The sequence below is a fragment of the Mercenaria mercenaria genome, chromosome 14 (assembly GCF_021730395.1).
Source record: "Mercenaria mercenaria strain notata chromosome 14, MADL_Memer_1, whole genome shotgun sequence".
Taxonomy (NCBI): domain Eukaryota; kingdom Metazoa; phylum Mollusca; class Bivalvia; order Venerida; family Veneridae; genus Mercenaria; species Mercenaria mercenaria.
The window spans coordinates 2,570,556-2,594,422 of NC_069374.1; the positions used below are offsets into that span (position 1 = coordinate 2,570,556).

At 35.4% G+C, this 23,867-nt stretch overlaps 1 protein-coding gene across 2 annotated transcripts in view; it reads left to right on the forward strand.

The window, feature by feature from the left end:
• Window positions 1-2,809: 2,809 nt before the first annotated feature.
• Window positions 2,810-23,867, forward strand: part of LOC123526152 (tensin-1-like) — an 84,203-nt gene continuing 63,145 nt past the window's right edge. For both annotated transcript variants that reach the window (XM_045305179.2, XM_045305180.2), the window contains exons 1-2: window positions 2,810-3,140; window positions 19,397-19,477. In XM_045305179.2, coding sequence (XP_045161114.2) covers window positions 2,922-3,140; window positions 19,397-19,477 — 300 coding nt within the window. In that variant the 5' untranslated portion in view covers window positions 2,810-2,921. The remainder of the gene's footprint in view (window positions 3,141-19,396; window positions 19,478-23,867) is intronic.

A 23,867-nucleotide genomic window follows, 5' to 3' on the forward strand; every position in this document is an offset into this window, starting at 1 on the left:
AGATATTTGTTGAGAAGTACCTTTGAAAACAATAAAGTAAGAAGATATGAGATAAAAATGCTATAAAAAAATTTTACCCGAAATTCTGTTATGAGATAACATTAAACGGAGTCCATGTTCGCCCAAGTACAGGACAGCTCTTGTATATTCATTATGTACTGTTTGTTTGTATGCAATCTTATTTATAGTCTCTACATGTATAACCGATACAAGAGACTCCTCCAGAATTAGTGGGTGCATAGTGCAAGATACAGAAGACACTCCAATTATAAAAGCGTCCCTGGTTCTTTAGCGTGCCAGGTGTAAAGCACCTATACACGGGTTTCAAATCCCAATGGAGGAACGGGACTCGAACTCACGATCCTTGTTTTGTAGTCTGGCAGTGTAACCACTTGTGTCCACTCGACTTAATTTACACTCACCGCAGCAGTTTTTAAATGTTGTGATGCGGGCATGAAAAGATTCTTACGCAACCAAGCAAAATCATAGCAGACTGGAATAGATTTGGTTAGACTGTATTTTTTTTTTAATGTGCTAGTGCAAATATACCTGTTTCTGACTTCCAGCGTGGTACGTGGTCATTTTGTTAGAACTGAAGAATTACGCATTGGTTGTTGTTGTTCTGTAACGCATTTTCCTAAAAAAAATATTTTGTTATTACATGGCATGTCCATAATTTACATTTTGGTACAGAGTTGGGTTATACACCACAATTACTTTTACACTGTTTATTTGACCGAAAATAATCTTATTGCTCACTTTTTTTTATTCTATTGAGCACTGACAAAAGACAATGTACGTTATGATAATGAAGATTTATCCCCTTTTCTCATATTCTCGTGTGTGTGTGTGTGTGTGTGTGTGTTTTTGGTTTTTATTTTTTTTTTTTGCCTTCAAGTTTTCAAATGCTATTAGTCCTTTTATTGCACCATGGTAATTTAGATGTTTTAAATTGTACAAGTTGCTTGTGCTTAAATCCACGAGAATACGAGAACCTCTTGGTCCATTTCTGAGGTTGAGGATGGTATCAAATGCTGTAACAAAATAAGTACATGGGATAATTTCTGTAACATCTTAGGGCTCCATCTGAGAGCCAATTTAATTTTGCTGCAAAATTACAAAGAAATGGTTGATCTGTAATGAGAATAGGAGAAAACAGCATATGTCGTCTATACAAAGAGGGATTACCTCCAAGAGACACCGCTGAGATATATCGCTTAGTTACATCCCTTTCTATAGAATATAAAATGCACTAAGCGAGGTAACAAAAAAAAAAAAAAAAAAAGAATATGCCAAGATTCCTTCGAAGTTATCTCCCTATAACCTGCAATTTTACACAAAGGTCAGACGCATTGATGGAGACGTCCATAAGACGCTTTCCTACGGAGGTGAAGGTCCCGGATTCGATTCTTGGCTACTCCCACCGCGGTGTGTCCTTTGCCACGGCTGCCTCAGTTGACCAAGATGTAAATGGTTGCCAGCAATTTGCAGGAAGCGATGTCTAATTGTACAGAGTTTCTGTTTATTGTTTCTCAAATCGTAAATAAAATTTACTTTCACCTTCACCATTCGATAATAAAGAAATATCCGTTGGAATAATCTGTATAAAATATAATATAATTTGTAGAACAACAGCAGAACTATTCTTAAAATAATAATTATAATGACAAAAATGATAATAACACAGGGATAAAAACGCGCGCGCGTGTGTGTTCGGGTTTAACGTCTTTTTCAACATTTTTTCAGACATATAAACGACGGTGTCTACTTGTAGCAGTGAGCACAATGCCCAAATTTATAGTGTTGCCTCACTGGAATATCACGCCGTAGACACGTGGCATGATACCCCACCCAGTCACATTATACTGACACCGGGCTGACCAGTCCTAGCACCATCCTCTTAATGCTGAGCGCCAAGTGAGGAAGCTACTAGTACTATTTTTTACGTCTTTGGTATGACGCGGCCGGGGATCGAACCCACGACCTCCCGCATTCGAAGCGGGCGCTCTACCACTAGGCATTATAAGTGCAATGACAATGAGTGACTATCGAAGCCCTTTATCTGTTTTACTTCTGCACACTTTTCAGTTCTGAAACCACTTGACATTTAAAGTTCCATTGGACTTCAAATTTTGTGTTAGATAGAGAATAACAGGCTAGCTACTGTCTTTTGATATAAATGTTATCAGGTCGAGGCTGATATGAGCTGGAAGGGGTGAGGGAACCTGATGAATTGATATCAAAAGACGGTAGCCTGTTATTCTATTTATCATGAAACTCATACAAACTGCCTAGAAAAAAACGTATGTCTTCATCTCTTTTTTTCGTAAAAATGTCTTCTGAAGCAAAAAATTAAATTCATATTTTGCGGATTTGAAAATTCATCCGCCCCTGAAACATCTGAACGAAACAATACGGAAGACATATTGAATAGATCTACAACTCCGACAATGTTTTTGACGTTCTGATATTCTTAAGAAATCTTTTAAGTAACAGGAGAAAATTTGTCATTTCTTAAACGGGAGATTTGTGGACTTTTCACCTTTTTTAGTAGGTTGAATTACAGTGCATTACATGGTAAGATATGTCGGCGCGCGCGCTCTGCGTTGCAGGAGCGTAGCCAAAAAAATCGGGTGACTATGAGTGAGATATATTCCCTATTCACTCAAAATAAACAAATATCCTCTATATATCCGACAAAAAAGAAGCTACGTACTATTTCAACTTCATTTCACACTTCAGTGACACGCTCTGTAAGCCCCGCCTACTATTAGGTTCAGTGACCTCATTCGGAAATGAGGACGGCCTTTCACCCGGAAGTGATGCTGGTTTGTATATTGGTGCAAAACAAAGAAAAGATGCTGAGTGCCTTTGACATTTCTTGCGATTTTAAGTGCTAGAAAAATAAAGCAAGAGTCATAATGTATTTAGGTCGAGCAAAGAAAGCTATCGATCAGTTAGATCAAAAGGAATTTCAAGAAAAGGAAGCTAAACATGCAGAACGCGAATCGTCGAAAAGTGAGAGTATTGAGATGAGAGACGAATTTGCTCCGGAGGAGTTACCGGATGGTGCTTGTTTTCGGTTAAAAAGTGTGAATGTTGGCACAGAAGATGGGGCAACTGCAACACGGCAGGCAGAGGTATAATATTTATAAACACGTTTTATGAAAAATACTTTATTTATCTACCTGTTTATGTATCTGTTACTGTCACACATCTTTCAAGAGTTATGAACAAGAATGTGAACATGAACCATTCATGATTATAGGGTGTCCAAAGGAAAGTAATATGGAATAAGGCACTGCCTCAATCGGGTATCGTTACAGTCCATCAGCTTGCCCAGAAATATATGTTTGTATCAATTTAAAGGTAGATTTTTGAATAAAAAAAAACAATTCTGCCCATATTTGTACTGATGAGTGATGTGCAAGACGTTGCTGTTTGAAGTTATGTGGAAGCTTATCCTTCCAAAGAGTCCGAAGTCAGACGCTCTGTGCATTAGACAAGCTTACTGTCTCTGACTGACGCTCTGTGCATTAGACAAGCTTACTGTCGCTGTGTGGCTGCTTTTTAATTTCTGACTTGCAGTTTGACCGTCACAATATAAAACAAACTGTATATGTCTGATTAGTTCGACTACTCTGTGCATGTGCCAGAAGGACACATTTTTTTTTTCTACAGTATACCTCATTTGGTATATATCCCATGTTACCAGAGAGGGATGATTCCCTATTAAAATGCTACTGGGAACTTTTTTTAGAGAGATAGTTAAAGTATAAAATAAAAGCTGATACTTGTTAAGGTAAAATAAAGTATAAGTAAGAGAAAATTGAAAAAGATAAACTTTGCTGTCAGACCTGATATTTCTAGTTCAAGTGACGTCTGAGACAGCCAGCAATTCACATGTATATATATAGTTTTTCATACTGTACATAGATATTGCAGCATACATGCACTGTTCAAAGACACTTGGATATCAGCTTCATTCTGCTCCTCTGTCAACATGGACAATCAGTATCTTTAATACGTTTTATACAAACAGTGAACTGAGCAAAGATGTCAATTATGAAATAAGTTTTCTTAAAAAATTTAACACATTTTAAAAGGTTACAATTTATTATCAGTGTCTTAAAAGTGAATACAGAGCTCTTACATCAAATATGTGAACACTGATTCATGATCTAAGGAATATGGGAGTTAAAATGAGCAGGGACTCTTCCCATATCATTAGTGGTTGTTATAACAGATTCATTGTAAAAAACAGCAGGTACTATTTTCATTTATTAGTTTCAAATCCAGCAACTGAAAATTCATATTTGTAGCATATATGTCAAATTCTGAATCTATTGTACAACAAAAAGCCTTGAACACAACCTCAAAAGTTCAGTGGCAGAGTACCTGATTTAAGCATGTTCACTAAGGGAAGTCTGGGTATGATTCCATGAGTGGTATCATACCAATTTTGACATGAAATATTGAATTGTTGTCACTCTTGCTAGTCATTCATGAGGTAAAATAAGCCCAGATATTTATTGGGATACTCAGTTAGTGGCACAGGAGCTTTTTACCTCATGTTGTCATTTGATTTTATGCAACATTAAATATTAAGAGAGAAAAAAGTACAGTATGTAAATGTATATGGTCTAATTTTATATGACAGAGTATACTGTATATTTATTTAACTTACATAAATTCCAAAGATCATTCAGTCATTGCTAATTTACACTTTAAAAAAAAAGTGTGCAAGTATATTTCAAGTAGAGATTTGTTAATTGTTTTAAAGTCCAATATAAATTTTCACAAAACTTTCAAACTTAATTATCTAATTTATCAGCCATTTCAAAAAAAAAAAATGTAATTTAGAAATATTTTTAGGTAATTATCCAGGAGACTTTACTTATAATTATTATAATATGGGTATCTGTGTCACTGTAAGTGGTTATAGTCCCGCTGAAATTTTACATGTCCCAAACCAATTCATTTTAAATGGACCATTTAATATGCACAGCCACATTTATGATGTATGCTATTTTTTCAGGTCAGTGGTGAAAATACTTGAATCATTTAATTAATACATCTTATAGAACCAGTTTCTTATTTTAAGAGCTTTTATACGTTTTGGTTTAACATCACACCTACACAATTATTTAGGAAGACCAGATCTGCTCCTACCCACATTACTTCAGGTATGGGCAAGGCACTGAAATAGAACCATCAACCTTTTGTAAGCCAGCTGAATGGCTTCGTCACATGAAAGAATTCTATATCTTGAGTGAGGTTAAATAAAATATACAGCTGCAAAAAGCCATGTTAAGCCAGTATGCACTGGGCAGTCCTAGTTTTGCAGACTCTTGCTTTATGCAACAGAGCTAGAAACAAAGGTTTTAAGTGATATGTAGATTTTGTTATTGTATATGCCATACATATATATTTGATGTAAGATAGAGCTAACATGGCGAATAATATTTGGGGAAAATTGTCAAGATAATGCCATGCATTAATTCTTAAAGTACAAATTTGATTGTAATGTGCTGTAGTGTCAGAAGTACTGAGAAGTACTGAGCAAATAAAATGAAATTTGAAATTTTTTAAAACTTTTATTGTAAATTTTTTATTTTTGTTAGTCAAAAAAAAAAACTCTGAAGAAATGGGTAGCAGGTTTGTTAATTTCCATCTGTGCTCTTTGCATAAAGCTTCCATAAGATGCAGGAGAGATAAATAAACAAAGATCAGTTACAATAGTGATTGAATTTGAAAATATAACGAAAAGTGAAGCCAAGTTAGAAGACAGGAATTTTCTTTAAACTTTCTGAAATTGTTAACATCTTTATAATAAAGTGTAGGTTGTCAGATGTGAGCTTGAGGGTTAACTAAGTGTGAAACATTCATTTCCTTCAAATATTTTTTTGATTCATAACATGGTGAATAGGTCATCTGTGAAAACTAGTGGTAGTTTATACCTAAAGGTATTTGTAACAAAATGTTATCATATTTGTGTCTCAGTGATACAGCTAGACTAGCTACTAGTCTGATAATAAGTTTTTTTTATATACTAATGTATTTCCTTGTCAGATATCTTTCATTTATAGATAGCTCCCAGTTTATAGACTGCTCCCTTTTGAATATCTGGCTGTATTATCATTATTGGCGTAAACCACAACAGAATTGACTGACTTTACAGTCATGAAGACAATAGTGTTTTTGCTGAGGTAACTACTATGAATCAACATGATGTACATGTGCAAATTAACCTTTACCCTGCTAAATTTCTGGAAATTCAGTTTGGGCAGTACCAAATTTTGTCATTTGAAGGGGCTGAAAATTTACAGACTGAATAGCGAACAGTGCAGACTATGATCAGACTGCACAGAACATTTTGGACTGCACTGGTTGAAAATGCCAGAATCATGTGCCGCCAGCAGACTAAAGGTTAATGTAGTTATTTCTTTGTTTGCTTTAACCTTTAGCCTGCTGGCGGCGAGTTATTCTGCCATTGCGACCAGTGCAGCACTGTACGCTATTTAGTCAGTAAATTTTCAGTGAACACCCCTTCAAATAATAAATGGTACTGCACAAACTGAACGATGGACCAGTCCGTTTTAGGAAATTAGCTGGCTAAAGGTTAAGAAACCTACCTCCAGGTAATTGTCAGAATGTTAACATGACACAAGTTGATACATTTGCTGTATGTTTCATTTTGCAACTAGAATCCAACTTCTTCTTGTCCATTACGTCCCAGTGACTGTCCGAACTCTACTTTCTAAGTACCCTTGGGTATGTTACTGTTATTAATTGAGAATTATCTTTGCTTCACAAATGATTTTTTTTTAAGTAATGTATCACTCAAAACTCAATAATTGATCTTTGTTACACCTACTGATGACAGAAGTATTTCCTCAATTTTCTCTTGAGGCAAACCCTTGGAAACTTCAATAACATCCTTGACAGAAAATTGTCTGAAGATGTAAAAATTTAACTAAGTAATTAATTGTTTCCTTAATTGGTTTCTTACTTGAATTACTGATTATAATAGATGATGAAAATTACTGACTTCCAGTATTGTGGTTTGTAGGCAGATTTTTTTTTTTATTAATCATATCCTGTCAAATAACTGTCAGTTCATCTGTTTACAAATTATTTAGAACACTAATTAGGTTTTTTGTTTCAAATCCTGATTTGAGACGCACCATGAGAAAACCAACATGGTGCATTTACGACCAGCATGGATCCAGACCAGTCTGCGCTTCCGCAGGATCCATGCTGTTGGCTAACGTTTTCTCTTATTACAGTAGGCTTTGAAAGCGAACAGCATGGATCCTGACCAGACTGCACCGATGCGCAGGCTGGTCTGGATCCATGCTGGTCGCAAATGCACTATGTTGGTTTTCTCATGGTGCGGCTCATTTTCCCTGTTAAAAAGTGTGAATGTTTGTTTTGTCTGTATTGAGATGTTACTGTAATTTTGTTCATAGCCTTCAGCTAAATGACAGACATTGAAATTATTTAACAAAGTTTGTATGTGAATTTCGTGCCACAAGGTGTTGCTGACACGGTGTCATCCATTAATGTTACAACGTTTTTACAGAACATCATGTCATAGTAGATTATTATTATAAGTTAAAGAAGGCATATTAAATTAGACGGTATGCGGTGTTGTTCTCTTTATATTACTAGTCCACTTAAACACCAACTGCAGGAAATTTTATAGATTTAAGGGAAAGAAAGCCTGCATGCCCTGTTAGGTCATACAACAGGCAGAGCAAAAGACTGTTTAACAAGATGTTTCAGGTTTGATTCCCACGGCTTTAAGGCAGATGAGAACAATAATTATCTGGAGCCATTTTAACCCCGCCCTGATCCCCGCCCTGGTTGTTGTAGGGGTAAATGTTACATTTGTATTTGCAGACAACAGGTCAGTTAATATACTGGTACAGAGTGCAGCAAGCCCGTTAAAACTGAACTGAAATCTTGTCAAAATATGATGTTAACTTAAATCCATATCTGAGAGATGAAGGAACACAAAGAAATTATGAATATGAAAAAATTAAAACATAAATTTAACCTTTAGCCTCAACTCAGCTGGCGGTAAGTGATTCTGCCTTTATGACTAGTGCTGTCACCAACATCAGCCTATCAGTTTGCTATTCACTGACTGAGGATATCTTCAGTGAACACTCCTTTGAATAACAAGTGGTACCCACTGCCGGAATTGAATGTTTAAAAATTTAGTAGAGTAAATTTATGTTAAATACCGTTTCAGGTGCAAATTTTGTCTGTTATACTGTGAAATCATTGATATTCAATGGGGACTATCTCCTGGATTTTGCAATTGCATCAATACTCGAAATATTAATCCTGAGGAATAGACAAAACTTTTATTGGTTGTATCTTTAAAATTAAGATATAAATTGAATGTATGTCCTCATAAAGTAATTCTCCTTTAACAAAACCATTGAAATGTAATGCCTTTGAAATTAAAATTAATGGTTTTACAGTATTTTAAAAGTGTTTAAATTACAGTTTTTTATAATCATAAACAAAGATATTAAAAAAGATACAAGATTGTTAGATACATTTATGTGTGACTTAATATTCATTGATTAAACTATGACTTGTTTGGTTTCTGACTGAAGAAGGTTTAATTTTTTTTGTAGAACATCAGAAATACTATTTGTTATGTTAAGTGATACAGAACATTTTCTTTTCTTTGATGATATGGAATGAATTGACTATAAAAGCAACATATTTGATCTAATTATGAGAAATCCAATCTGTTGGCCTGAGGGGACCCTTAAGAGTGTTGGAAAAGTCAACAACATTGTAACAACAAAGGAAAAACTTGTGATCAACATCTAAGATTTGTAGATAAGTGTAATCTTATTATGGAAACCCTAAGGGGCTTCATTCTCTTGTCACTATACATTTACATATCACTTGGACTAATTTCAAATTAAATCCATCTGAAAATAATAAACTGTCCTTTTTATCTAGCCGGAATGTTTTTGCCAAAACAAAGCGTAAAGCTAGAAGTGCTTATTTTGATAAAGAAAAATGTAAATTATCTAATATGGGTCGACATTCGCCAAGAAAATTTTGGAGTTATATTAAAAAATTCAAAAGTAAAAGAAAGAATGTAAATACTGATGTCGACATTGAAGATTTTAAGAATCATTTTGCTAACATGTCTACATCTGCAGATAATCAGTTTGTTGCAGATACGTTCACTGAGTCTCGGGATGAAACACTATATATCGACCAGTTGGATCTGCCTTTTACAGTTGATGAAATTTGTAAAACTATTTCTTCTTTAAAGAAACACAAAAGCTGTGATTTAGATAACAATGTGGCAGATTTTTTTATTGATGCAAAGCAATTTATAAGTCCTTACTTATGTACAATTTTTAATAAAATATACGATACAGGTATATATCCGGAGGCATGGACTAAAGGTGCCATTGTTCCCATTTACAAAAAAGGAGATACGCATAATCCTGCTAATTATAGAGGAATTACTCTAGTTAATGTTATGTCGAAAATATTTTCATTACTGTTAAGAAATAGGGTAAATAAATGGTGTGAATCAGAAAATGTATTTAGCGACGCTCAGTTTGGTTTCCGGGATGGTTGTTCTACATCTGATGCCATCTTCTTACTACATTCTACTATTCAAAAAGTATTAGCTAATAAGTCTAAATTATGGTGTATATTTATTGACTACGAAAAAGCTTTTGATACTGTGATTAGAGACGCATTATGGGTGAAATTAGTAAGATCGGGAATTAGCTGTAAAATGATAACTATGATTAAAGCGGTTTATAGTAATGTTAAATCTTGTGTAAAAATAGGTGCAGATATGTCTATGTCACAATTTTTTGACGTAACTCTTGGTGTAAAACAGGGAGAACCGTTATCTCCCTTGTTATTTATCCTTTTCATCAATGATATTGTAAAACATATTAATTTTGACACATTAAATGAGAATGACCTCCGGCTACTTTCTATGTATGTAATCCTTTATGCTGACGATATTGTTCTATTTACTACTGATCCTTCTAGTTTACAAGAACAGTTAGATAATTTGTATCAATATTCTGTTAAATGGGGACTTAAAATAAATATCAGTAAGACTAAACTTTGTGTATTCGAGAAACGAAAGCAGGTAAACAATATTGATATATGTATAAACGGTGAAAAAATTGAACAAGTTGATAGCTTTACATATTTGGGAGTAAAATTTACATATACTGGTAACATGGCTAGTACCGTAACAGCATTGTCAGACCAAGCTTTAAAAGCGTATCATAATCTTTTGGCGTTGTTCGATAGAGTTCCTTTAGATATTAAAACAAAATTGTACCTATTTGACTGTATGGTTGTACCAATTATATTATACGGAGCAGAAGTTTGGGGGGCATACAATTATAAGGAAGTAGATAAATTACATATTAGATTCTGTAAGCAAATATTAGGAGTACGAAAACAAACACCAAACGAAGCAGTTTACGGTGAACTTGGCAGATTTCCATTGTCGGTTTTAGCTAAGGAAAGAGCAATTAAATTCTGGTTAAAAGTAAAAAAGAATGCTGGTACAACTATTAACACTATGTACACTGAACAATGTAACAACACGGATAGAAAAAGTTGGGGATATTGTATGAACTCTTTGTTAGAAAATTTAGGATATTCATACCTTTTAACTGATTTTGATGAAAATATTAATTACTTTAATAGTCTAAAAAGACGTCTACGAGATCAGTACATACAAAACTGGCATGTATCTGTAAGTAGTAAGCCAAAACTTGACTATTATGTGAAATACAAAACTGAATTTTGTTATGAAACTTATCTAGATGTTTTAAAAAATGATACATTACGTAAACAATTTACATGCTTTAGGTTAAGTTCTCATACACTTGAAATTGAATCTGGTAGATATAATAATATCAGTAGAGAAAATCGATTATGTAAATGTTGCAATCAAAATAATATCGAATCAGAGTATCATTTTCTCATGTGCTGTACATTGTATTCCAACTTGCGTCGTATGTATCTTGGGCCAGTGCCCTGGCCAAATATGCAAAAGTTTGTTAATTTAATGTCTACACATAAGAAAGGTCTTTTGTTGAGAGTTTCTAAATATCTGAAAGAAGCTTTTGTTAAGCGTTCTGATACCCTAAGAGATTTGACTGTTTCTTAATATGCATTTGTATATATTTTGAGTTGTCGCATTTATGATTTATGATTGTGTTATATATGTTATATATGTCTTGGCCATATTCACTTTGCTATTTGTTAGATGGCCAAAGGCAAATGTATTTGCCGATTTGCCAATAAACTGAAACTATATCATTTTATTGTTTGAGGTCAGTCCCTTCTGTCCTCCTGTAATTTGTTGCTAAATCACTTTTGCCCATCCTCAGTGTTAAGAGGATCATGTCATTAAGTTGGGACAGTTTCCTTTGTTTTCTTTACAAAATTGTCTCAATCTCTTGTAGATGCTTTGTCGATGGAATTTTTATGCAGAATTTTCAGATTTTGTCTGTTTGTTTCTGATATGTCCATATTTTTCAGACCTATTATTGTATGCTTATGTAGATAAGGTTTGATCTTGAGTGAAAGTTTTACTGATGGATACAGTGTTACAATAATAAACATCATAATTCAAATTTATTTCAAACTCTGTCTCAGAAAACTGTGTTGTGCCAAATAGAAGTATTATATTTATGCAATTTCTATTTGTAATTTAAGACTTTTTTTGCCATTGTGTCTTGTCCTCTGTAAAAGCGGACTACCATTTTATTTTTTGTTCTTTAAGCAATAGTTTTTTTGCAGCTTTTCAAGAGGAAGAGGAGTCAGTTTTATAATAGAAAGTTTGAACAAGAAGAAGAGATCTTAAAAGAAAAAAGTTGTCTAAAGTCATTCTGTAAAAAGTAGGTCTATTCCACTTAATGATTTTACAGATATTACTTTTGACAAAGGTTATTATTTTCATAAGAGATGTGTTATATTGACCACTTTCTCAATAAGCTAAGAGGCTTACTATCTGGACCTTGTCCCTGATGCCTATCTCTTATATACCTCATTATGGCAGATTACCAACCGATTGTCCACTAATTATGTTTGATTGACATCTGACTGCCTTGTTTGATTGCCAATTAACTTCTTTGTTTGTGGTAATTGATCAGATTGATTGTATTGAGGATTCTCACTTGTTTGGCAGGAGATTGCAACCACAGTGTCAAACATAAAGGACATTGATTGGTGAAGAACGCTTTGCTCGCTCAGCCAAAATTAACAAGAAGGCAAGAAAGTGAGTTCAGACCCTTAGAGTCTACCATGCATAATGATTTTCCAGAAATCACAATATTTCTCATGCTGCTTTAGTATATGTGGGGAAGTTGTCAGTTACTTGTGGATCCGGGAACAAATCAGTACAAGTGCTGATAGACATACATGAGGGGAAGTTGTCAGTTACTTGTGGATCCGGGAACAGATCAATACAAGTGCTGATAGACGTACATGAGGGGAAGTTGTCAGTTACTTATGGATCCGTGAACAAATCAGTACAAGTGCTAATAGACATACATGAGGGGAAGTTGTCAGTTACTTGTGGATTTGGGAACAAATCAGTACAAATGCTGATAGACGTACATGAGGGGAAGTTGTCAGTTACTTGTGGATCCCGGAACAAATCAATACAAGTGCTGATAGACGTACATGTGGGGAAGGTGTCAGTTACTTGTGGATCCTGGAACAAATCAATACAAGTGCTGATAGACATACATGAGGGGAAGTTTTCAGTTACTTGTGGATCCGGGAACAAATCAGTACACATGCTGATAGACGTACATGAGGGGAAGTTTTCAGTTTCTTGTGGATCCGGGAACAAATCAGTACAAGTGCTGATAGACGTACACGAGGGGAAGTTGTCAGTTACTTGTGGATCCGGGAACAAATCAGTATAAGTGCTGATAGACGTACATTATTATTATTATTATTATTATTATTATACCAGATTCATATAGCGCCCTTTTCATGATCAATTTCACGTTCAAAGGCGCTTTACATGTGGGGAAGTTGTCAGTTACTTGTGGATCCTGGAACAAATCAGTACAAGTGCTGATAGACGTACATGAGGGGAAGTTGTCAGTTACTTGTGGGTCCTGGAACAAATCAATACAAGTGCTGATAGACGTACATGTGGGGAAGTTGTCAGTTACTTGTGGATCCTGGAACAAATCAGTACAAGTGCTGATAGATGTTTATGTGGGGAAGTTTTCAGCAGGATTTGTATCCTGAGAAACAAGTTAGAACTGGTTCTGAAAGTTGTCAATTGCATGTCAATCTGGGAACAAGTCAGAACTAGTACTGAAAGATGTACATGTTAGAATGTTGGCAGTTGCTTGTGGATCCAGGATTAGTTCTGTACTAGTAGTAAAAGTTGTAGATGTGGGGAAGTTGTCAGTTGCTTGTGGATCTAGGAACAGATCTTTACTTGTACTGAAAGATGTAAATATGAGGAAGTTGTCAGTTGCTTGTGGATCTAGGAACAGATCTTTACTTGTACTGAAAGATGTAAATATGAGGAAGTTGTCAGTTGCTTGTGGATCTAGGAACAGATCTTTACTTGTACTGAAAGATGTAAATATGAGGAAGTTGTCAGTTGCTTGTGGATCTAGGAACAGATCTTTACTTGTACTGAAAGATATAAATATGGGGAAGTTGTCTGTTGATCCAAGATCTTCAGCTTCATTTTCATTGTCAGTGATTGGGATATACTCATGTATAGTATAATACAATGTCAGCAGAAGTTCGTAAATGAAAATGAAGACAATAGAGAAATATAAGTACTTAATTTAGTGTTTATGCTCACTGTTCTCACATAGCAGCATTCAGCTTTCAGTACCAATCAATTAGGCATTAAGTACTGTAGTCAAAGAGATGTGGGAATGAAGTGTTCTCACCTGTGGTGAGTCAACCCAGAGTTTCCCACCTGGCACACTTAAAGGTGTATACCTTAGAGATCAGTCAGTAGTTGGCCTTTGTTTCTGAATGTTTTAATGCATGGAGCTTTGGGCTTATTTGTTTTTACATTGATGTATGATCATAGGGAAGCAGATATGGTTATAAAAATGTTTTATTTATGACCCTTGGCACCGAATATTGTTTTAGGCATCAGTAAATAATGGCATATTAAATTTTTTTAAATTTTAGTGCTCTGAGACTGTTGGTCCATTTAGCACTGGATTGGGAGAGCAGAGATCTTTAACCCCCATTATGAGGTCACAATTTAGATCCCTGGTTATTTATTAAGGTTTAAGGTCTTTGTCTAGAACTTTTTCCAGAATTCAGGGGCACTTCTATGGGTGTACTTGATGGTTGCATAACTGATGTACTAAATCCATGTAACAAACTAACAAAAAACAGGGGTTTCATTAAGGGCTAGGGGCATTTGGATTTCCCCTACTGGAGTGGCCTGAAGTCCTAAATTTTCCTTTTGCAAGTAAAGTTCTAAATGGGAGGAACCCCCACTATCAGATACCCACACTCTCTGGGAGGAACACCCACTCTGATACCCACACTCTCTGGGAGGAACCCCCACTCCAATACCCACACTCTCTACTTTGCATCTTGCAGCTACCGCTTCAATATTTAATCATGTAACTCTGGCAAAATGGGAGCATGACAGCAACTATAAATTATTAAGTGTACACCTTTAAAGATGTTGTTACATGCTGTCTGAGAGAAATTGACACAAATTGCATACATTTATAAGTGTTCCTTCTGGTTTATAGTGTATAAACTGTCTGGAAGTATTATAGGAACATCTTTATCTACAACAGAATTGTTACATTGCCAAGCTGGCTTATCTGTCAATTGCTGAAGCAGATATATAATTAAACAATGAAATATGACATGGGAAAAAATAATGTTTTGTTGTTCAGATCATTCACCGCTTTGTTCTTTTTTTTTTTCTCTCTTTATTTTGACCAGTTGTTTTAACATCTTTAGTACAATGCATGAGTGTCATACATGTATTAGGTCTGATAGGCTATAGCCTTCTTATTTAACTCGGTACATAGAGGTCAGGAATTCCAGTCAGAAGGTCCGGGGATGGGGGCGGGGTAGGGAAAGGATGGAGTTGAATCTCAGACACAGTTTGAGGTCATTTGTTCTCTACGTCTGATTATTGATTAATTTTAGGAAGAAACTTCGTACTTACAGAAAAACAAACGTCTTGGAAATTACTTTAGAAATGAGATAACCTGTCATAACCTCTGTTATTTATGATAACTTTGAAAAATATACTGATCTACTGAAATTATTGTATAGGACCATTCTGAAAATCACCACCCTAAATAAAGAATTAAATTAAGTGCCATCATGTTTTATTGTAAACCAAGTACATTGCAGTCATGTTTTATCTTAAACCAAGTACACTGCAGTCATGTTCTATCTTAAATCAAGTGCACTGTCATCATGTTTTATCTTAAACCAAGTTCATTGCCATCATGTTTTATCTTAAACCAAGTACACTGCCATGTTTTATGTTAAACCATGTGGTTCTGGGACGATCTGTGTATGAAAAGAATTGGAACCACTGCCTTACCCTTGCATGATCGTCAGGGCTCCGGAAATTTTGATAACTCAATCGGTCCGAAACAAAAATCCTGACATCGGCGCTACCCCACCCACCGCATTCCCAATATTACATATTTTGTAAAACGTGATAGGGTAAAGAAATAAGCATGTCATGCATTAAAACTGAGTTACCAGTCACCGCGCGTTACCATACAATGAAGACAGTTATTCAGTGTTATGTGTGATCGTTACTTTGTTTAAATTTCGATGTTTTTCCGAGATAATACGAGGCATTGACACCGTGTGCGTAACTTGTCTAAAAGCCAACGCACATGATTTCGATACCGTATACACGGCAGATACTTTGTGATGTTTCCTCATGGCAGATACTTCGTGATGTTTCCTCATTCTTTGACGGAATTCTATAAAATACAATGTGTCAAAGTGAGTTACACGACACATTTTCTCTGCTAAACAGCCTCAGTATTTAAAGAATACTCTGCCGCGGACCGAATATGTACGTTATTTGAATGCTGAGATCGAATTTCCCGCATGTATAGTACCAAAACGTCATGCGGGTTGGCCACGGATATTTCATTTCACTTACGTTGTACTTCAGTAAGCAACTACATTTTATAAAGTTGTATGTTCTCTTCTGATGTTAACAAAATTTCATTTTGAAACGTTTTTTAAAAGACCGATTTGATAAACAGTGCCACTCCGGTTTTCTTTATCATTTGTGGTTGCCCGTCCATTTTTTTCTTTTTTGTACAGTCGGGTTGCAAAGACGATTTTCTGCATTTGTTTCAACTGGAGCCCCAACAAATGAATCATGTAAATTTTTCAAATCAAGTAATTATAAAAATTTTTATCGGTTTTCCGTGTGATGTCTCATTAAATCAAAGACCTATAATGTACAATTATTATTATAGCTCTTTGATTAAATGCAGCGACCATTTGTTTGTTACCGTGATCAAACATAGCCTTTTGAAATAAACCATCCGTCGGATTCTAAATAAAAGAAGTGGATCCCCGTCGAAATGATTTGGATCCAGTCAGAAACGTAAGGAAACCAGTCAAAAATGTTTAATACACCGCAGTCGGCTGTCTGCAAACATTAAAGGATGTGCCGCGCGAACACTGATAGCGTCACGTGCTAATTACGAACCGATTGACACGTTTATTGATTATCTGAAGGTGCGACCAACGATTTCCTACTTGACAGGTGATCGTGTATTGAGATATCAGACAGAAATTTATACTTTCCTCCATTTTTACGGGACCGATTTTTTCCGTTTTTTCACTTCACGAATCGGTCTGAAAAGTCAAAAATCGGTTCAAAACCGAGAAACCGGCAAATTTCCGAAGCCCTGATGATCGTACGAGGCGACTAATAGGGTCTTAACACTTGGTTTTGCTGTAACTCTGTGATTCCAGCAGGTGTGCAAATTTTGATTCCATACCTCATGTTTTTATTTTGATGTAAATGAGATGTGAAACCAAAATTTGTAGTCCTGTTTGGCGCCATATAACCTATACTGTGTTGGTGCACCGTAAAACCCAAATAAATAAATAAATGTTAAACCAAGTGCATTGTCATCATATTTTATCTTAAATAAAGGACAGTGCAGTCGTGCTTGATCTTAAACCAAGTACACTGCAGTCATGTTTATCATAAACCAAGTACACTGCAGTCATGTTTTATTTCAAACCAAGTACACTGCAGTCATGTTTTATTTTAAACCAAACACACTGCCATCATGTTTTATCTTAAACCAAGTTCATTGCCATCATGTTTTATCTTAAACCAAGTACACTGCCATCATGTTTTATCTTAAATCAAGTACACTGCAGTCATGTTCTATCTTAAACCAAGTACACTGCAGTCATGTTTTATCTTAAACAAAGTACACTGCAGTCATGTTTAATTTTAAACCAAACACACTGCCATCATGTTTTATTTTAAACCAAGTACACTGTCATCATGTTTTATCTTAAACCGAGTACACTGCAGTCATGTTCGATTTTAAACCAAGTACACTGTCATCATGCTTTATCTTAAACCGAGTACACTGCCATCATGTTTCTCTTAAACCAAGTACACTGTCATCATGTTTTATCTTAAATCAAGTACACTGTCATCTTGTTTTATCTGAAACCAAGTACATTGTCATCTTGTTTTATCTTAAACCGAGTACACTGTCATCATGTTTTATCTGAAACCAAGTACACTGTCATCTTGTTTTATCTGGAACCAAGTACACTGGCATCATGTTTTATCTGAAACCAGGTACACTGTCATCTTGTTTTATCTTAAACCAAGTACACTGCTATCTTGTGTTATCTGAAACCGAGTACACTGTCATCTTGTTTTATCTTAAACCAAGTACACTGTCATCTTGTTTTATCTTAAACTGAGTACACTGTCATCATGTTTTATCTGAAACCAAGTACACTGTCATCTTTTATCTTAAACCGAGTACACTGTCATCTTGTTTTATCTGAAACCGAGTACACTGTCATCATGTTTTATCTGAAACCAAGTACACTGTCATCATGTTTTATCTGAAACCAAGTACACTGTCATCTTGTTTTATCTTAAACCAAGTACACTGTCATCATGTTTTACCTTAAACCGAGTACACTGTCATCACGTTTTATCTTAAACCGAGTACACTGTCATCATGTTTTTACCTTAAACCGAGTACACTGTCATCACTTTTTATCTTAAACCAAGTACACTGTCATCATGTTTTATCTTAAGCCGAGTACACTGTCATCATGTTTTATCTTAAACTGAGTACACTGTCATCATGTTTTTATCTTAAACCGAGTACACTGTCATCATGTTTTTATCATAAACCGAGTACACTGTCATCATGTTTTATCTGAAACCGAGTACACTGTCATCTTGTTTTATCTTGAACCGAGTACACTGCCATCATGTTTCTCTTAAACCAAGTACACTGTCATCATGTTTTATCTTAAATCAAGTACACTGTCATCACGTTTTATCTGAAACCAAGTACAGTGACTGCCATATGTTTTTATCCTAAAATGGAGATGAATTTGTAGATTTTCTGCAAGAGTTAATTTCACGGATTGAGCCAACCACAAGCTGCATGGAAATTAGTCCCCCACAAATATGAACGATTAAACAGTATATTAAATGGTCTTGTTTTCCTTTGAAATGATAGGACAGTGAGTATTGTCATGTTTTATCTTAGATCAAATTCACTGTCTTTAATCAATTAAGTGTACTGTCACTCACAAATGTCTGAAATCAAGGAAACTTTCATCAAGTATTTTGCAACTGACAGGTGGCCCAGAACTTCAGGTGAAAGAGTTTGAAAGTATTGACTAGAACTTGAAAACAGGCTTATTGTAAATCACAGTAAAATCATTGGCAAATCATTAACCTTTTTACTCTACACATTGCTTCATTGTTGCAGAAAAATTGTACTTCCTGATAGTGGGTGTGTACAATAGAATATAGAGAAAAAAAACATACTAGAGTTCAGTTCATAACCAGCCTACTGTGTAGGCTTTATTTGACTTTGTTTTGTTTTATATTCATAGTCTATGACTATACCTTCTCATACAACACCAGTACTGTTTTTTCCCGTAATTTGAACTTTAGCCAAGCTTTCATTATGGCACAAGCTAAAACAAATTAGGATCAACTAAACTGACAACTTGGTGGACAGCAGTTACACCTTTAATTTTAACTTTTCAGTATTTTTTTTCCCATTTCACTGTATTCTCTTTTCTTTATTTCTTATTTCAGTTGATAGTGTCCCTTTTGTCATTTCAGTATATTGGGTCATTTTCTGTGAGTGGTGAGGACCAGACAGCAAGAACAGAATTTGTACAGAGACAGTTGGAAAGTATGCATGTAAGTAGAGAATAAGAACCATTGAAAGTGTTAGCAGTAAATGTATACAGTAAACCTCGCTTATAAGGAACAGCTTGGGACCTCTAAAATTTGTTCTTTATAACCGAGGTTCCTTATATCCGTATAGCGAACAAGTTCCTTGTAACCGAGGTTTGTATAACGAACACAATTTGTATGTCGAACACTATTTGACTGACGTTTGAAAAGGGCTACGTGTTCACACTCCGGTCCTACCATAAATCTGTATGTGAGAAAAATGCGAGTCTAGTACCGGTCCTTTTCTGGAGAGATGGTAAGGTAAACTGCATGCATGTATGTGACCGTAAAAGTGTTTAAACACGGCCTTTAAACCTAAACTAAGCCAAAATGTACGTCGGATAGAATGACCGTAGTTTTCGTTTATTTTTTTGTCAGTTATTTCGATCTTCTTTTTCAGAGAGCGCTACATTATGACTATAAGATATGTTGCACTTACGCCCCTTACCTTGCTCTACTGCATGTTATGTGAAAAGGCATCAACAGTAATATAAAATAAATGTTCAATTTTCTATTTTGCAGACACAAGATAACAGCGTCTTACATACGGATTAAAGTGCAAATTATACCTATAATATTGCTATTGTCTATTTTAGTACCTGCTTTAATTTTAACGATTGGAAATTAGGTAAACTGAACTGTTTGCCATTGTTAATCACGCGTAATTAGCACATTTATTAGGATATTTCCATCGTCACAAAACTAGACTAATAATGACCAATATTATAATCCCAAGTCTGCTATTGTGTAGTATTTGAGAAATGTTAATGACGATATTATATATTTTCTTTTCATTTTAGCCTTGAATTAACAAACTAAAGATCATAGACATGAAATCATTTGTTTTTATTCAAGTGCATGAAAACGCGGGAAAGTGCCGAGATTACTCATCAGCGATTCTCAAGTTTATTTCCGATTTTCAATATTTTTTATTCTTTATGTCCATTCGCTATAACCGAGGGGTTTTCCACTGAATTTCATACTTTGGGACCGGAAAAGTGTTCCTTATAACCGAGTGTTCCTTATAACCGAGTTCCCTATAACCGAGGATTTTTACATTGAATAAAGAAGGAATTAGATCGGGGAATTGAAAACTGTTCCTTATAACCGAGTGTTCCTTATATCCGAGTTCCTTATAAGTGAGGTTTACTGTACTGTTATTGCACAGGTCAGTTTGGCAGGTCCACGTGAATCAGTTGGTGTAAACTGTTATTGAAACTTTAATTTTGTAGCCAGTCAATGTGAACTCCCATGCAAATTTTCAGTGTAACCTGAGTCCATTTAAGTGGCCAATGTAATCAATCCACTTAAATTGTCACTGCAACCAGCATGATATAATGTGCAAAGTATCATGGCAACCATCCCATGTTAATTCCAATATAACCAGTCCATGTAAGATTTCAGTGTTAAAAGTCAATTAAAACTTGTCATTTCATTAAACCAGCCTATGAAAAATATGTCAGTCTATCCAGCCTGATTCCAATCTACCATTTCTAGTAAACTGACATTTTTACCATCTAAATAATTTACCTAAGAAGATTCTAATTAAGCTTACACATATTCCAGTCCTTAATCTATGTAAATAAGCTATTCTAGTCAGATTTTGAACATTAGATAATGCTGCTACCAGAAAAGCCAAACTCTGCATGTGCTCTTACTGTTTCATGTACCAGTAATTGGTGCAGCAGTTTTTGAGAAAAACAACAACTGAGAAATCGATGTAAAACGTTGCTCTGGTAATAGCTGGTGGTTTCATGATCTGCTTTGCTGATTGACTATCTGTCAAAAGTATGGTCATAGCTCATCCTGCCAGACATTATATTACCATATACATGCAACCCTGACATAATTCTACATGATAAAAAATCTGGTTTACATAATGCACCAGTAACAGGACATAAATTCTCCAGATGAAAAAACATGTTAGATCGAAGTAGTATGGTTGTTTAGGACATTGGAAGACAAAAATGCTTGAGGTGGAGCTGTTGTAATCATACCATCTGGCCAATGACATTTTTACCCAGAATAAGTATGGCCACAAGATTTCAGTTGAACTTTGGTTTGATATATGGAAAGATAACTGTAATAACAACAGAGTTATGGCCCTTGAATTAGTCATAATTGTCATATATTCCACATTGTTGGCATATTTCTTGAGTGATGTCCATCAAATCTAATCTAACATAAAATGTATAAACATTAATTTTGTAAGCCACAAGACACCAAGAGTTCGATAATTGGTATCAGAGTTTTTTTATGACCCCGAAGGGAGGCATATAGTTTTTGAACCGTCTGTCGGTCTGTCGGTCTGTCAGTCTGTCCGCAATTTTTGTGTCCGGTCGATATCTTTGTCATCGATGGATGGATTTTCAAATAACTTGGCATGAATGTGTACCACAGTAAGACGACGTGTCGCGCGCAAGACCCAGGTCCGTAGCTCAAAGGTCAAGGTCACACTTAGACATTAAAGGATAGTGCATTGATGGGCATGTCGGGTCCATATCTTTGTCATCGATAGATGGATTTTCAAATAACTTGGCATGAATGTGTACCACAGTAAGACAACGTGTCGCGCGCAAGACCCAGGTCCGTAGCTCAAAGGTCAAGGTCACACTTAGACGTTAAAGGTCATTTTTCATGATAGTGCATTGATGGGCATGTCCGGTCCATATCTTTGTCATTCGTGCATGGATTTTAGAATAACTATGCATGAATGTGTGACACAGTAAGACGACGTGTCGCGCGTAAGACCCAGCTCAAAGGTCAAAGGTCCTAAACTCGGCCATAACTATTCATTCAAAGTGCCATCGGGGGCATGTGTCATCCTATGGAGACAGCTCTTGTGTTACCCACAAATTGTTGAGAGGTCTTAGCCTCTTTGTATTGTGAAAATTGAGGGTGATTCTTTTCAGAATTGTGAGATTGGCATTGTTTCTCCTATAATTGTGAAATAAATAGTATGTTATTGACTTGCTTTGTGAAAAACTATTTTACACTTCAGATTCAAATATTATTTTTCATGGAAGTTTGGATCCATGAACAATCTTTTATGTTTTGATGCTATTTTTGAATTTTAAAGATTATTTTATCTTTGAAATAATGTTTTTATGCCCCGACTTTGGTGGGGGGGGGGCATATAGATTTGGCCTTGTCCGTCGGTCTGTCCGTCAGTAGACACAATCTTGTGTGCACCATCTCTCCTTATTCCCTTGACACAATTTAATGACACTTCACAAAAGTGATCAGTAACAACAGTAGTTGTGCATGGGGCATGTTAGGTTCTTTCAAAAAAAGATTGCAGAGTTATGGGACTTTGTTTTTTGTTACTAAACTATATACATAGACACAATCTTGTGTACACCATCTCTCCTCATCCCCTTGACACAATTTAATGAAACTTCACACAAGTGATCAGTAACAACAGTAGTTGTGCATGGGGCATGTTAGGTTCTTTCATATGAAAAATTTGCAGAGTTACGGGACTTTGTTTTTTGTTACGATACTATATATATATATATAGACACAATCTTGTGCACACCATCTCTCCTCAACCCCTAGACACAATTTAATGAAACTTCACATAAGTGATCAGTAACAACAGTAGTTGTGCATGGGGCATGTTAAGTTCTTTCAACAAGAAAAATTGCAGAGTTATGGGACTTTGTTTCTTGTTAACATACTATATGTACATACAGTCTGCATATGCAATCTTGTGCGCGCCTAATCTTCCGAACCCTTGTACACAATTTAATGAAACTTCACACAAGTGATCAGTACCAACCCTTGTTGTGCATGGGGCATGTTACGTTCTTTTAGATAAATATTTTGCATAGTTATGGGACTTTGGTTTTTGGTACTATACCGTATACATACAATCCACATAATTATGCAATCTTGTGTGTGTCAAATTGCAATGTACTTTGTCAGTGCATGCGTGGGGGAGGGGGGTGGGGGGGTTATATTCATTACCTTTAGTGATAGCTCTAGTTTCAGATGTGATGAGTACCTCAGTGGAACCACAGACCTTATATAAGCCAGCTTAATGGCTTTCTCACATGACAATCTGAGCAAGGCTCAAACCCAAAGGGATGAGGGACATGTGATTTTTAGTTTGTGATTTTAACCGCTTGAATTGAACAAATTTTAACAAGATAAAGTCTGTGATACAGTCTGTGATAGGCAGATAGAATAGATTCAGCAACAAGATTTTCTTGCGCAAGTTTCCTGTTAATTTACAAAGATATTTCATTAAAAGATTAAGGAGAACATGCTTTCCAAATATGGCAAGTCTGCATCATCTATCTCCAGAACACCGTCATAAAAGGAGTTGCATGATACGAAATATGGACTGGTC